The sequence below is a fragment of the Sphaeramia orbicularis genome, chromosome 3 (assembly GCF_902148855.1).
Source record: "Sphaeramia orbicularis chromosome 3, fSphaOr1.1, whole genome shotgun sequence".
Taxonomy (NCBI): domain Eukaryota; kingdom Metazoa; phylum Chordata; class Actinopteri; order Kurtiformes; family Apogonidae; genus Sphaeramia; species Sphaeramia orbicularis.
Window position 1 is genome coordinate 50,353,934 of NC_043959.1, and position 12,287 is coordinate 50,366,220.

At 42.5% G+C, this 12,287-nt stretch overlaps 1 protein-coding gene across 1 annotated transcript in view; it reads right to left on the reverse strand.

Annotated features, from left to right (window-relative positions):
* sox6 (SRY-box transcription factor 6) overlaps positions 1–12,287 on the reverse strand; it is a 126,344-nt gene that overhangs the window by 22,332 nt on the left and 91,725 nt on the right. The window contains exons 9-10 of the mRNA XM_030130301.1: positions 11,890–12,013; positions 8,072–8,151 (exon numbers count right to left, since the gene is read on the reverse strand). Of these exons, the coding sequence (XP_029986161.1) occupies positions 8,072–8,151; positions 11,890–12,013 (204 nt within the window). The remainder of the gene's footprint in view (positions 1–8,071; positions 8,152–11,889; positions 12,014–12,287) is intronic.

The window sequence follows — 12,287 nt, forward strand, 5'->3', positions numbered from 1 at the left end:
CTATTGAAGTTTCTGGCCTGTGATTTGTCTCCACACAGCCATGTGAGACAGTCCTATTCCACAATGTTAGAAACCCAACCTCAGTTGGATTGGCATCACAGAATATGTTAAACACAAGCATTATTAAGACTTAGAAACCTGCACAAAGAACACTGATGTAATCACCGTTATTTTCCTTGGCGTTAAATCAGTAAGATGTCCAACTCTTAGTGACATTACCACACAAGAGGCCGTTTCAAATGACTGCCGAAGCACTCAATAACAGTTGTGTCTATAACTCCATTGAACTCTGAAAGCTCAATTTACATTTCCACCACTGGGATGATTATGTGGCATATACTATGAAGAGTGGTTAAGGACATTAAAATGAGGGTTTGGATGTATTTGTAAAAATCTGATGAGTCACAGACTGCTAGTTGTCTGTTGGATCAGACTACCATTTAGTAGTTCATATGTTTTTATCCTGGATAAAGTTTCACCATCATGCGTTGACATTAAGTTGTCTGCTTATTTTATTTTATTTTTTTTAATGTCATTAAACCTTGAAACAAATGATACCAGACTAATTTGATTGAATGATTATTTTTGTACTTGTTTTTCTGTGCCAGCAGAGTCCAGCACTCTTGCTCTGGCTGGACTTCTTTCTGCCCCAGGGTCTGTATTGATTGGCCACCAGGTAAGTGATGAAATTGGCTTTTGTTTCATGGTGCAAATGGCAGGGGTCTATCAAATAGAGCAACTGTCTGAGAAAAAGCAGTACTCCATGTGGCCTTAAAAGTCATTTCAGCCGACCGATAGCAACTCTTAACTCTCCAAACGGTCTCTGTCCCTGACACCAGGTAAAGCTTATTGCTTGTTGTACTATACAGTCACATAGTGTTGTCAAGGAGAATCTAATTTCTTTCTAGTCAATCAGCAAGCCTTGTCTCATTTCCTAGTTTGACTGGATATTCACAGAAAGCCCCCCCCCACCCCCCACCTCAGCCTCACCTTAAGCAGTGTAGATGTAGACTAAAGCCAAACAAAGCACTTTAGGTCTGTGCACATATCTCCAGATATAAACACATATGTGCTCCTGTAAGAAACTTTATCACTGCCACATAAGCGGCAGTACAAAAGGTCCATTCTTCAGGGGACCTGGGGATAACAACAGCACATGGGCAGCGGAAATGACAGACTGATTATGTTCCCACAATGATAGCACTGCCCCCACCTCTCTCACAAACAGCCTTTTGTCTAGGACAGGAATCGACACAGGAGCAGACCCAACTTTATTTTCTTCTCATCTGAGCTTGACTTAGTTAATGTCAGTGGTAAAGTCACACTGAGTGTGTGTCTGTGATACAGAGAACAGTGACAAAGCAGGAGAGAAGGGAGTCTCCATTCGCTGTTCGTCACTCCTGTCTACCCACTCAGGCTGAGTCTGTTGGACAGATGTTTGCTAACAGGCTCGTCGACAGGCATGCCCCTGACCTTGAGTGGGAAGAACTTTATTGTCCCGGAAAAAGAGCATAATTAGACTTTGCCTCAAATTAGAGGCAGTCAGGATGCCCCTTTTCAGCACTGATTAGCAGGTCAGTGCCATGGGGTGAGAAGCAATAGTTACCCTTGTAACCAAGAACAGCCTGCTTCCAGCGCCAAAGAACAATAAATATAATCAGTGGGAAAGACAGATGAAAGGTGTTTTGACCTGCTACACATTGCTCAAGGGCAGACATAAAACCTTATACATCCTCAGGGTTTGATATACAGAGCCTGAAGATTCTTTGTTATATGCAGTATGACTAGATGAGAAATCAAAGATAGTGCAGTTTCAGTTCATGACATATGACTGATAGTTACAATGCAAGATTACAAAACAGTGTAGAAGGTTTAAATACTGTATAACCTGCATTATGGACCTGAGGACTGAAGGACAATATGATTCGTCTCCTCAAGTAGAAGACATCGGCCTGCTTGTCCCAGCTGACTTATCTAAAAGTCCTCTTTGTTTGTTCTTGCCAGGTGGGGGCAGCAAAAAGTTCATAGTTATAAGGGGCAATCTCAATGTCAGTGAGGTACAAGAAAAGTTGGGGAACTGAGCTGTAGTCTAATGTCCTTTTTTTCTTCTCCTCCTTGTATACTCATCATCAAATTTTCACTCTTTTGCTTCAACTGATCAGGGAAAAAAAATCCTCTACAGCTCATAACATTTTAGATGAATTGAAAACGCTGGGTCCGGCAAAGACACAGTTTGTATGGTTGTAGAGAATAGCAAAATGGACATAAAGGCTAATGGGATGGCAGTGTTTTTGTTAAGACAAATCTGGTGAAAGTAACATCAGTTATATTTTCTCTCTGCTTGAATTCAGAGGGATTCAGAGAACTCTATAGCATCTTCCTTTTAAAAAAATATACATGTATGACTAACGTAATGTGTTTTTCTTCTTTAGTGCATTAAAAGGTTGTGTACACCATTGTAACTAATGCTAAAAAGCTGTTCTTTCTGCACAGAACAATGCATTTACATAAGCAGGCGCATAAACAGAAAATTTAAGGCCTTTCATCTGACCCCGTCATTCCCCGTCTCCCAGCAGAGTGGAGCACATCTCAGCAAGCATGGATTCAAAGTGAGTACAGCACGCCCAAGGTCAGCCTGTTAGCCTCTGGTAATTAAAAACAAGCCCTCTGGAGGCAGCAGAGGTTAAACGGGGAGGTTCACTTTTCTGCCTGCGACATTAAACTGAGATTACACACTCGGCTGATGATGATGGACATCTCAGAAGCGCGATAGGCAATTATGATGGTAGCCCCTGTTTGTTTGGTGAAAAAACAAAAATGAGGCTCAATAAGCAGAGTATTAATCAGTCATATCTATACGTAAAACCAGTATCTACTATTAATTTTCTCTCTGAAAACACTTGGAAACACTGTTTAGTATAAAAAAAAAATGTACTGGTGAACGTAGTGACAAAACACTCCAATACAGCCAATCATGAAGGTGCTTTATACTTTATAATTAAGGCCACTTTAATTTCAAATCCTTAAAAGTCCTACAAACAAATTGAGTTTCACGTGTGATAAGCTTTATCTTTAGCCCTCTGGATTTCACCCTGTGTCTCTTTGTGTTTGGGTGTGTATGTATCTGTCTGTCAATGTCTCATTCACCTCTGTCTGGCCTGAGCACTGAGCGCTGGGCTGGATATGAGGGCATTAACTGTGCTTCAGTGCACCACACCATTTAAAAGGCAGCACAGCGCCAGCCCCGTTTGCCACAAGGCTTGTACAGGCTCATTGCCCAGGGCGACCAGGCAGGCTGACCCAGGCTAGGCCCAGATGTCAGGATTGGAGGAAGGCGTCCTGGTGCACTGTGCCGAAGCTTTCCAGTATGGCCCAACATCTGTCTCATCTGCTGGCACCCAACCTGCTCTGCGCTAACCCCTCCCCCTCCTCTGGCTTTTCTCTGTTTTTCTATCTTACATCTTCAGTATATATAGTCAAGTCCCTCTTTTTTACTTTTCCCCCTTTCTCCCTCCCTCTCTCCCACACACACACACACACATACACACACCCATACCCATACTCATACTCAATCTAACACAGTCCTCCATGTGTAAGTGTTTGTGGGTTCTCCTGGCCCAGGGGCCCTGGAGCCTGCCCTCCCATTCAGTGCTGCTCACTGCATTATCCACTCTATCTGTCCATCTGTCCCTCTGTTCACCACTGCCTCTATCCAGCTGCTCACCTAGCCGTCCTATTAGCCAGCCTTCCACACACAGCTAGCTTTGCTGCACTGCTCTGGGTTACCTTCAAAGACTAGGCTCCTCTGCTCATAAACACAGAAACAGCTGCTCTCTACAGTATGTCTGTTCTATCTTTTCTTTCCTCCGCCCGCCCCCCCCTCCATCTTTTTCAAAGTCAAAAGTGATTCTCTTGTTAATGATGGAAGCCGTTCCTTCACATCTGTACTACACAGGCATTTACATCCAAACAAAGTATAATATGTGGTTTGCCGCTCTCCCACTTTCTTCCTGTTTGTCCCTGGCTGTGTAGCCCTCTTTCTTATCACTTCACTCGTCTAAGCCACTGAGTACTCCTTCAGATGTGTCTGTCTGCTCAGGATCTGATTTGGTTGTTGCCGAGCATGTGGGCTGCTTTTCATCTTTACAGTGGGAGCATGTATGAGTTAACGCTGGGCCGAGGTTTATCATGGGCCTAAGAGGTGCCGTACTGTAGCGAATGCACAGATGGGTAATTGCAGCATCAAGCCTTAATTCATACAGCTTGATTTCTAGTACTTTAAACCACATACATGTGATGAGCTCAGATAATTCTGATTTCTTTTTAAGGGAGGCAGGGGAGATTAAAAAAAAAACATGGTAGTAATTGAGAGACAAACACAAACTAAAACATCTCAAGATAGTTTAAGATGTGAAAAATTGGAAAAAGCAAGACAGTGCAACAGTTTGAGTTACGAAATGGAGCTTTGACTAAGTGAGAGCAGCGTTTTGTTTTTTTTTTTTTCATTTTGTCAAGAACAATATTACACACATAGACTCCATATTTTGTCTTTAATACTGTCAGTGCCTCCTGTGAAAAAGAATCAGGGTTTTCTGAAATGTTCTGCTGCTGTTTTAAAAGAGAGCTATGTAGTCAGTTGCTTTAAGTAAATTGTTTTTCACTGGGAACTGGAGCCAGGAATAGTGTACAAACAACAAATTAAGTGCTGTCCCAAACAGAAGAATCTTTTGTGGAATTAGGGAAATTCCCTTCTTGTCCCTTCAGTCGATTGAATATAGTAGGTGTCGACGCAGATTGGGATACAATCTGAGCACAATTTCCTCTGGTAGGTGAGAGGTGTCAGTTGTAATCAGGGAAGGACAGGCAGGGATGGAGCCATTGTTTCCTGCTGGTCCTGGGCTCATCCCGGCTCAGTGTGGGCACTAATGAAGAGGGGCATGTCGCGCTGGGATAGTTTACGTGCCTCCTCTCCTGTGAGTTGAGAACGAGAGCCAATCTGTCAGGAAAACATTGAGTGAAATTGCCCTGTGGTACAGAAACGCCTGGTGACAGCCACTTGCAGACTGCCAGCCACCGGAGTGATGCTACCACCCTGTATTGACAAGCAAATTACAGTCTCCAGCACTGAAACGCATCCGGGTGGATTCATTTACATCCATCAGCTTTAAGCCTTTGTTACCTTGTTGGGTTTTCTTCTCTTAGAGAGAAAGGGTGGGGAAGGGGGGAGGACCCTACACAGAAAAGATTGTAAAGAAGCTACGTGGCCGACATTAAGATTGACAGAGGAGCTACCTTCTCTGAGTGCATGGCTGATCACATTACCTCGGCAGCATTGTGGGAATTAATTCTTCCAATGAGATTATTTTTAAGGTTCATATATTGCACAATCTAAACTGAGTAAATCGGTGGAAATTATACCTTGCCATGCAGCTGACAGGAGGAGATATTTTAATTGGGGGGTCAGCTGTAAGTATGGGGGATATTTTGTCTGTGAGTGTAAGAGAGATGAAGAATCACTTGTTTACAAAAGTTCAGAACAGTTTAAAGGGTTAGTGGAGGATTTTGCTTGATGATGCATTAAGGATAAAATGAGTATCAAAAAACAACTGATAACTGTCAGTGCCACATTTTTATTATTTATTTGTTGGTATGCATACAGATTTTTTTTTTTTTGTTTGCTTTTTTACTATAGTACTGAAGAACATAAGAACATAGCATGTAATCACAGACAACACAGAACTAAAAAAATAGTCTGTCTTTCAACAGGCTTGTTACAAAACTAATTGCATCAATTTCCATGATACTTCGATGAACCGTGAAGTTTTTGAGTGGAACCAAAAACAGGGCTTGCTAGAATTGTTTATTATTGTCCTCCACATTGGAGAGTCCAGGCTATTGTAGAGCTTAGAATGGGAGCAGTTAAATTAAATTAATAAATGAATTAAAAAATAATAAACAAACCTGAGACACCAACGGAACAATGGCATCAACAGACAAAAAGAAAGAAAAGGAAAGGACAACATTTGTTATTAAATAATACTGACAAACAAGAAGAACAGTGGACTACCAGCCTTGGTGAGAGTGGCCTTCTAGTTGCCCAGTGTTTATTTAATTTGCTTCACCACTAATTAAATACCCATTTTCATGGCGTAGATCTCTTTTGTTATTCTTTATTGTGTATGAGAGACATTTTGTTTATTTTGTCATCATCTGCCTCAAACATGCACTCAGTCAACGAAGCGGTACACTCCTCAGTCATTCGCAGTTACCGGAGGCTTCTGGTGCTATTATTGCTCTAAAAGAGAGTGAGACTACTCTAACTTTAATTCCATGTCTGGCTTGATATGATGTTTTAATCATGGCAGTCTCCCTGTGCTTTATAGAGGAAGTGGTGGCAGTCACATGGTTTGTTGATCCCAGCCATGTAGAAAAGGGCATGTTTGACTTGCCTTGCTGTTTTTAGGGGACTCTCTATGCAGTGTAAATAGCAGCCAGCAGGCGGAATATGTGACAGGCTGACAGACTTCAATTAATGGAAAATACACCTCTTTTTGTTTACTGTGTTCTGTAAAGGTCAGCCAAGTCATGGTCTTTGAGGCTCTGTTTTTGCCCATTCCCAGGGTTAGATACATAATCAGAATTAATGACTCTAGACCCGTCTCCCCTCCTCACCCCAACCTTCAGATATATGACTGTCTCATCTGACCTCATACACCACTAAAAATAGACCCAGCATGCCTGTCTGAACTACCACTCCATTCCAATGCAGCCCATGATGCACAAAGTAAGTTATACATATAAAACTCCAGAGATAGTCACCAAGGCACCCACCATCTTTTGCTCTCATGGACACCCGTCTTTAAACATGAGCAGACTCATTTAACACCTTACGTGCTTCTAATAGCTCTTCTCACGGCTGCATAATGACGCAGAGCTCTTCAGAGCCAGCTGCAAGCATTGTTAGAACTTGCCAAGGCTTGTTAACACTGACAGTGGTAAGGACAAATGCCACATACATCAGAGTGTACTGTGCTGAGTTTCAGCCTCAAGCTCTCAGAATTTATCACAAGTCTTTCTAATGTTTAGTATCACATGTTGCGGCTCTCGCTAACATTTCACTTTTGTTGACAAAGTAGCAGCGGCCACTTAACCACATGTTAGAAGAGATGCTTTTTAATCTTTTGTTTACTCTTTTGTTTCAGATGAACGGTACTGATTTCTGGTTTCAAACAGACTCAAGACTGAAAGGGAAACTCATAATTAAAGATGCAACAAGTAGCAACGGTACTTAAAACATATGGGTGATTCTCAGCTTCTTATTGCTTTATGTTTTGGTTTATGTAAATAAAACCAAAAAAGTTATCAGGGGATTTCTTGTCATTAATGCAGAGATCATGCACAGGCTCAAAGGTAACGGTAGCATTTATAACAGTAACAACTTGAAAGATAGAGTGTAGATAAATATCTATATTCAAGAGTATGGCCTCGGGTTAAGCGCTGACCTGGGTTCAGCTTTTTTAAATGCTATGTGAGAATAGTCCTGGAGGAGCCTAAAGGGCTTGGAGCCTATCCCAACATTTTCTGCAGCTTAAACTCCTTCTCAGTCTTACTTGCATCACATACATTTGACTCATCTCTAATCACAAACATATAGAAATTTATTTTATTCCTTCAATTGTTTATCCTTCTTGTCCTCGCAGAGTTAAAACGAATAAGTTAAAACATGAGTGGTTCCACTTGATAAAAGCAATAAGAGGGAGGTTCTTTGCTTACACAGTCAATTGTGTTCTGATAAATGCACTGGCAGGCGATTAAGGCAACCAAAGTGATTCTCATTCCCTCTAATAACTATTATCTTCCTAACTCCTCTGTCTGCCTGAGCTAGGGGGGATAAATCCTCTATAAAACGGGATAAATTACATATGTAAGGTGATAAGCGTGTGTGAGCTAGGGGGCTTCAGGATTATTTAGTGAGCAGCTCATTACTTAGTGTACAGCTGCTTAGCCATCTTTTCTGCCCTGGGCTTGGCGGGCGTCCCTAGCATTCTTTGTCATATAGTACTGTACATACCTGAAGCTGGAGGGGGCTGAGTCCTGACGCTGCTGCAGCTGCCATTGTGGATGGAATGAACTGCACTGGGTAGTTATCACCTGTCAGAAGGAGAGAGGGAAACAATGCATACAGGTTCAGACAATGAGCCAGCCCACAGCGACCAGGCAAGTGCCAACACGGATCCTGGGCCCTCTGCTACTTTGCCACGGCGATGTGGCACATCACAACGAAGCCTCGGCTTCAAGCCCAAACATCTGCATTAACAAAAGGCTAAGCTGGTTTGACTGGAGCGGGATTACTCAGGAACGTTCAACACCCTTCCCCCTCCCCCCACCGGCACGGTACCCTCCCTAGAAAATGACAAGACAACAATAAAACAGAGTTTAACAAGTTGGAAGTTCTAATATGGCGTGTGTGTGTGTGTGTGTGTGTGTGTTTGGACTGAATGGTAAATATCTTTCCTAGAATTCAGTAAAAGGATCATCGTGTTCTCTCAAGCAATTCATACAGCTGACTTGTCTGGCTATTGTTCAACATAACATTGTTTGTTTCTGATTGATAGCCTTGGCAGCAGAGTGAAAGCACTTGTGTGCAAACTGGTTAGAACAAGTGTGCAGTCACAATAACAAGGGTAAAAACACACATTCTTATCTCTCATATCACTGTGATCAAGCAAGGAAAAAAATTGGTCTTCAAATAGCAGCACTATTCATTACTATTCACTACTGTTGGCCTGCCATCAGCACATTTGTCAGACAGGGATATAAAAATGGCTGCTGTATGAGTGATATCCACAGGGGTGTATAGCTGACTACCAGAAGCTTTCACACACTCAGCCTTGTGTGTTGAGACGGGCCGAACAGCCCCAGTGAGACGGGGCAGCGCTCACAACGTGGAGGTTGGGTTGAGGCATGTGTCTGTAGAAGGGGAGGTGGGGTGCACTTTGAGAGTGGGGAGGGGGAGTTGGCCTTCGCTCAGACCCCACTTCTGCCTGTCACTTCTCTTCACAAACATATGGAGCCATTAAGCCACAGACAGGGTAAATGTATATACCTTCTCTTTCACTTTGCCCTCGCCCGCTTGCCTCACTTTACAATCTTGTACAGCACAGCACAATGTGATACTGGCCATGGAAATTCAATCCCCATTTAGTAGCAAATAAAATCACAGAGGAGAAGTGGTTTCAAATAGTGCTGGGTTGGATGTGAGGGGGTGCACTGTGGTTATTTCTACACCTCCTCTTTTTGGTATCGTTTTCTTTCTGTCTCTGTCTGTGATGTAGCGTTTTCAAATAATAAACGGCCGGGTGTCTTTAGATGTCATGTGAAACCTGGGGAGGGTCATGTGCTAAGTGAACACACCACCTCTGCTGGGGGGTCTGGGGCTCCATGGTCTAGGTTCTTGGGTGAACGCAGTCTGTGTCGACTCCAGGAGAATGGGCGCCCTGCCAGGTTAGTGTTATTGGTGAGAGGGAATTACATTTAAAACTCTGTTTTTTCTTGCAGCCATGGCTGGTCCCATGCCCAGAACCTGGTCTCCAAAAAATGGGAGGGGTAGGGGGGGAGTGCGACACAGGGGTGGGGGTGTTGGTGACGCCATAGTCAGGTCACAACAGGCTATATTTCCCTGCTCATGTGGTACCATGAAATATAAGTCATAGATTTGTTAGAGATGACAGATGTAGCAGTGGCCTTTCTTAGACCAGATCAAATGATGATGAATGAACTCTGTGACTACAACCCTTAACTTGATCTTGTCTGCTCTCTTCAAATAATTACAAAAGCTGTTCAAGGAAAGTGGTATAATAGTTGACATAGTAGATTCAATTATTATCCTATGTGCTTGCCTTGGACAGATTGTTTACTTACTTGTAGTTTATATAGCTTGTGTCAATGCCATCTAGCTTTGTTGTATAGAACAAGCTGCTCCAAACAAATTGAACCAATTGGCATTAAGCTGATTGTGTTATACATGTATTGACACAATAAAGCAAGAGCAAAAACTTGCAGCTGTTCACTGCATGTTTGTAAGGACCCCAAAGACTATGGGGTCATTCTGCAGGACCATTAGAGACACATCAGTCTGAATGCTACCATGTGTGTAAACAGCACCAGCAGACTGGAAAGTCCATCGCGTGTCTATTTGTTTAAAAGATGAGCTGGTGTTTCTATGGCTGTGCTTGTCTACCATGCAACACCAGGCCATTGAGCACAGCCCGTGGATAGGGTGATGACTTAACACTACGGTGCAAGAATGACTCTGTTGCCATGTGAGCACCACAGGGCTGGGGTCATAAGCAGTGGTCCCTGGGAGCTGTCTCATAATGATAACATCAGATTAGTGTGCCTTAGTCTTGGAAGTGAATGCTTGGCCACTCACTTCATGGAGAAAGAAACAGCAGCTTCCTGTATACCCTGCAGGTGGTGGTGATAACATTGTACTCTTTGGATTCATTGTGTATATTGTGTCGGATGGGTAAGGTTTTGAAAATACCTCTTCTGACTACAAGAGTCATTTTCAGACCCCCTTTGCTATTTCTTCATGAACTCATGAATTATGCAGGAGCCATACACATTGCGACCCCTGACCATGACTCCATAATAGCTCCTGTTATTTGAACTAAAACATTTTTCGTGTCAGTCCCATTGCAGAAAGCACACTGGTAAAAGACTCCCCCTCAGGCACTTTGTTTAAGCTGTCATGGCTCCGTAGTTCCAAAATAGCTGACTTTCTTTTTCATCATGTGGTTATATAGTTAATTCATTAACTGCACTACCACACCTTTTAATGTTCTGCTGCGAACCTGCTGACTTCCTAGTGTTTCTTTTCCTGTTTTCAGTCCTTCCATGCTTTGGTACTGTTTCATAGAAAGAAAAAAAACTAACCTTGTGCTCAACTTATAAATCTTTTTCTTTGACAATGAGCTTTTCATTAACACAACACTACCTTCTTTTATTTGTCTGTGTCAGAGAGAAAAATTATAAAAATTTACACGTGCAAATAAAATGTACCAATAAAAAATTCCGTGGTCGTCAGAGTGGGGTGAAATGCTGGGACATATGCAGAGAACGATTTAGGCTATCTGTTAATTTTTTTATGCATTGTTACTGCAAGTACAGTTTGACAAGAATATGAGTGGTATTACTGCATTGGCAGGGCATCGGTAACATGTTCCAACAATCATTAGAAAAATGTTTTATCTTAAAGGCTGGAGAGCTTTTTTTTCACCTGAGTCAAAAGACAAAGGAAACGAAGGAGGCATGCTGTTACAGGCAGTGAAAGCAGTTACGCTCTCAACAAAACCTGTTCCTTATGACATTTGTAACCAGTCGTTCTTTTATTATCCTTTAATTATATAATTTCACTGTTGTAAGATATAATTGTGCATGGTTTACTGTAAGAGCTTAATGCATGTAACATTAGGAAGATTTTTCATGGTAGATACTTCTACATTTCCAGCAAGTTTTTTTTGTTTTTTTTTTCTTCAAAATGATTACAGCCAGAACACTCTTAAAAGATACTTTCATGTTGAAGACATGTTTACATTCCTGTGCTGCTCTACCCATATCTATTGTTCCACATGGACTAGAAAATTCCCATGCCTTGGCCTCAAGTCCAAGTTCAGACAAAGCAGAGCGTGCCAGTAGTCTTAAGTGTGAATCAAGCATTTGTTTGTTATTATACTGCGTATTGTGTTACTAACAATGTAGCAGCTTAAAACCAAAAAAACAGTTATCACTCCAGTAGTTATGGATTCAGCTGTAATAGGATTAAACAAAATGTGAAGTGCAATAGAGAGGGAGGGGATAAAGGGAAGACTTAAGTTGCGAGCATACCTGGCTTATAAGACATTCCTGGAGGGAAGAGAAAGCCTTGCTGGGCGGCGGCTGCTGCTGCCAGAGTGCGTTGGTCGTGTGGAAAAATGGGGATCATGAGCGGAGGCATGTGACCCTGGACCTGCTGAACAGATAGGGAGCAGAGATCAGAGAGAAGCCTAAGCATAGACATGGCACACAGAAACAGAGAACCAACTCAGGGGGAGGCCAGATCACAGGTCTTCCTAACGCGTGTTGACAGGGGGCTCTGCGGCAATGACGGCCCTCGTGTGCTCACACAATACCTGGCCGAGCTACGCCTGCTCTTAATCCAAACCACAATTTCACCTCAGCACATCAAAGGCCCCGCATACACACATTGTTCCAGCGTTGGTTAGAAGAAGCGACATGCAGGACAG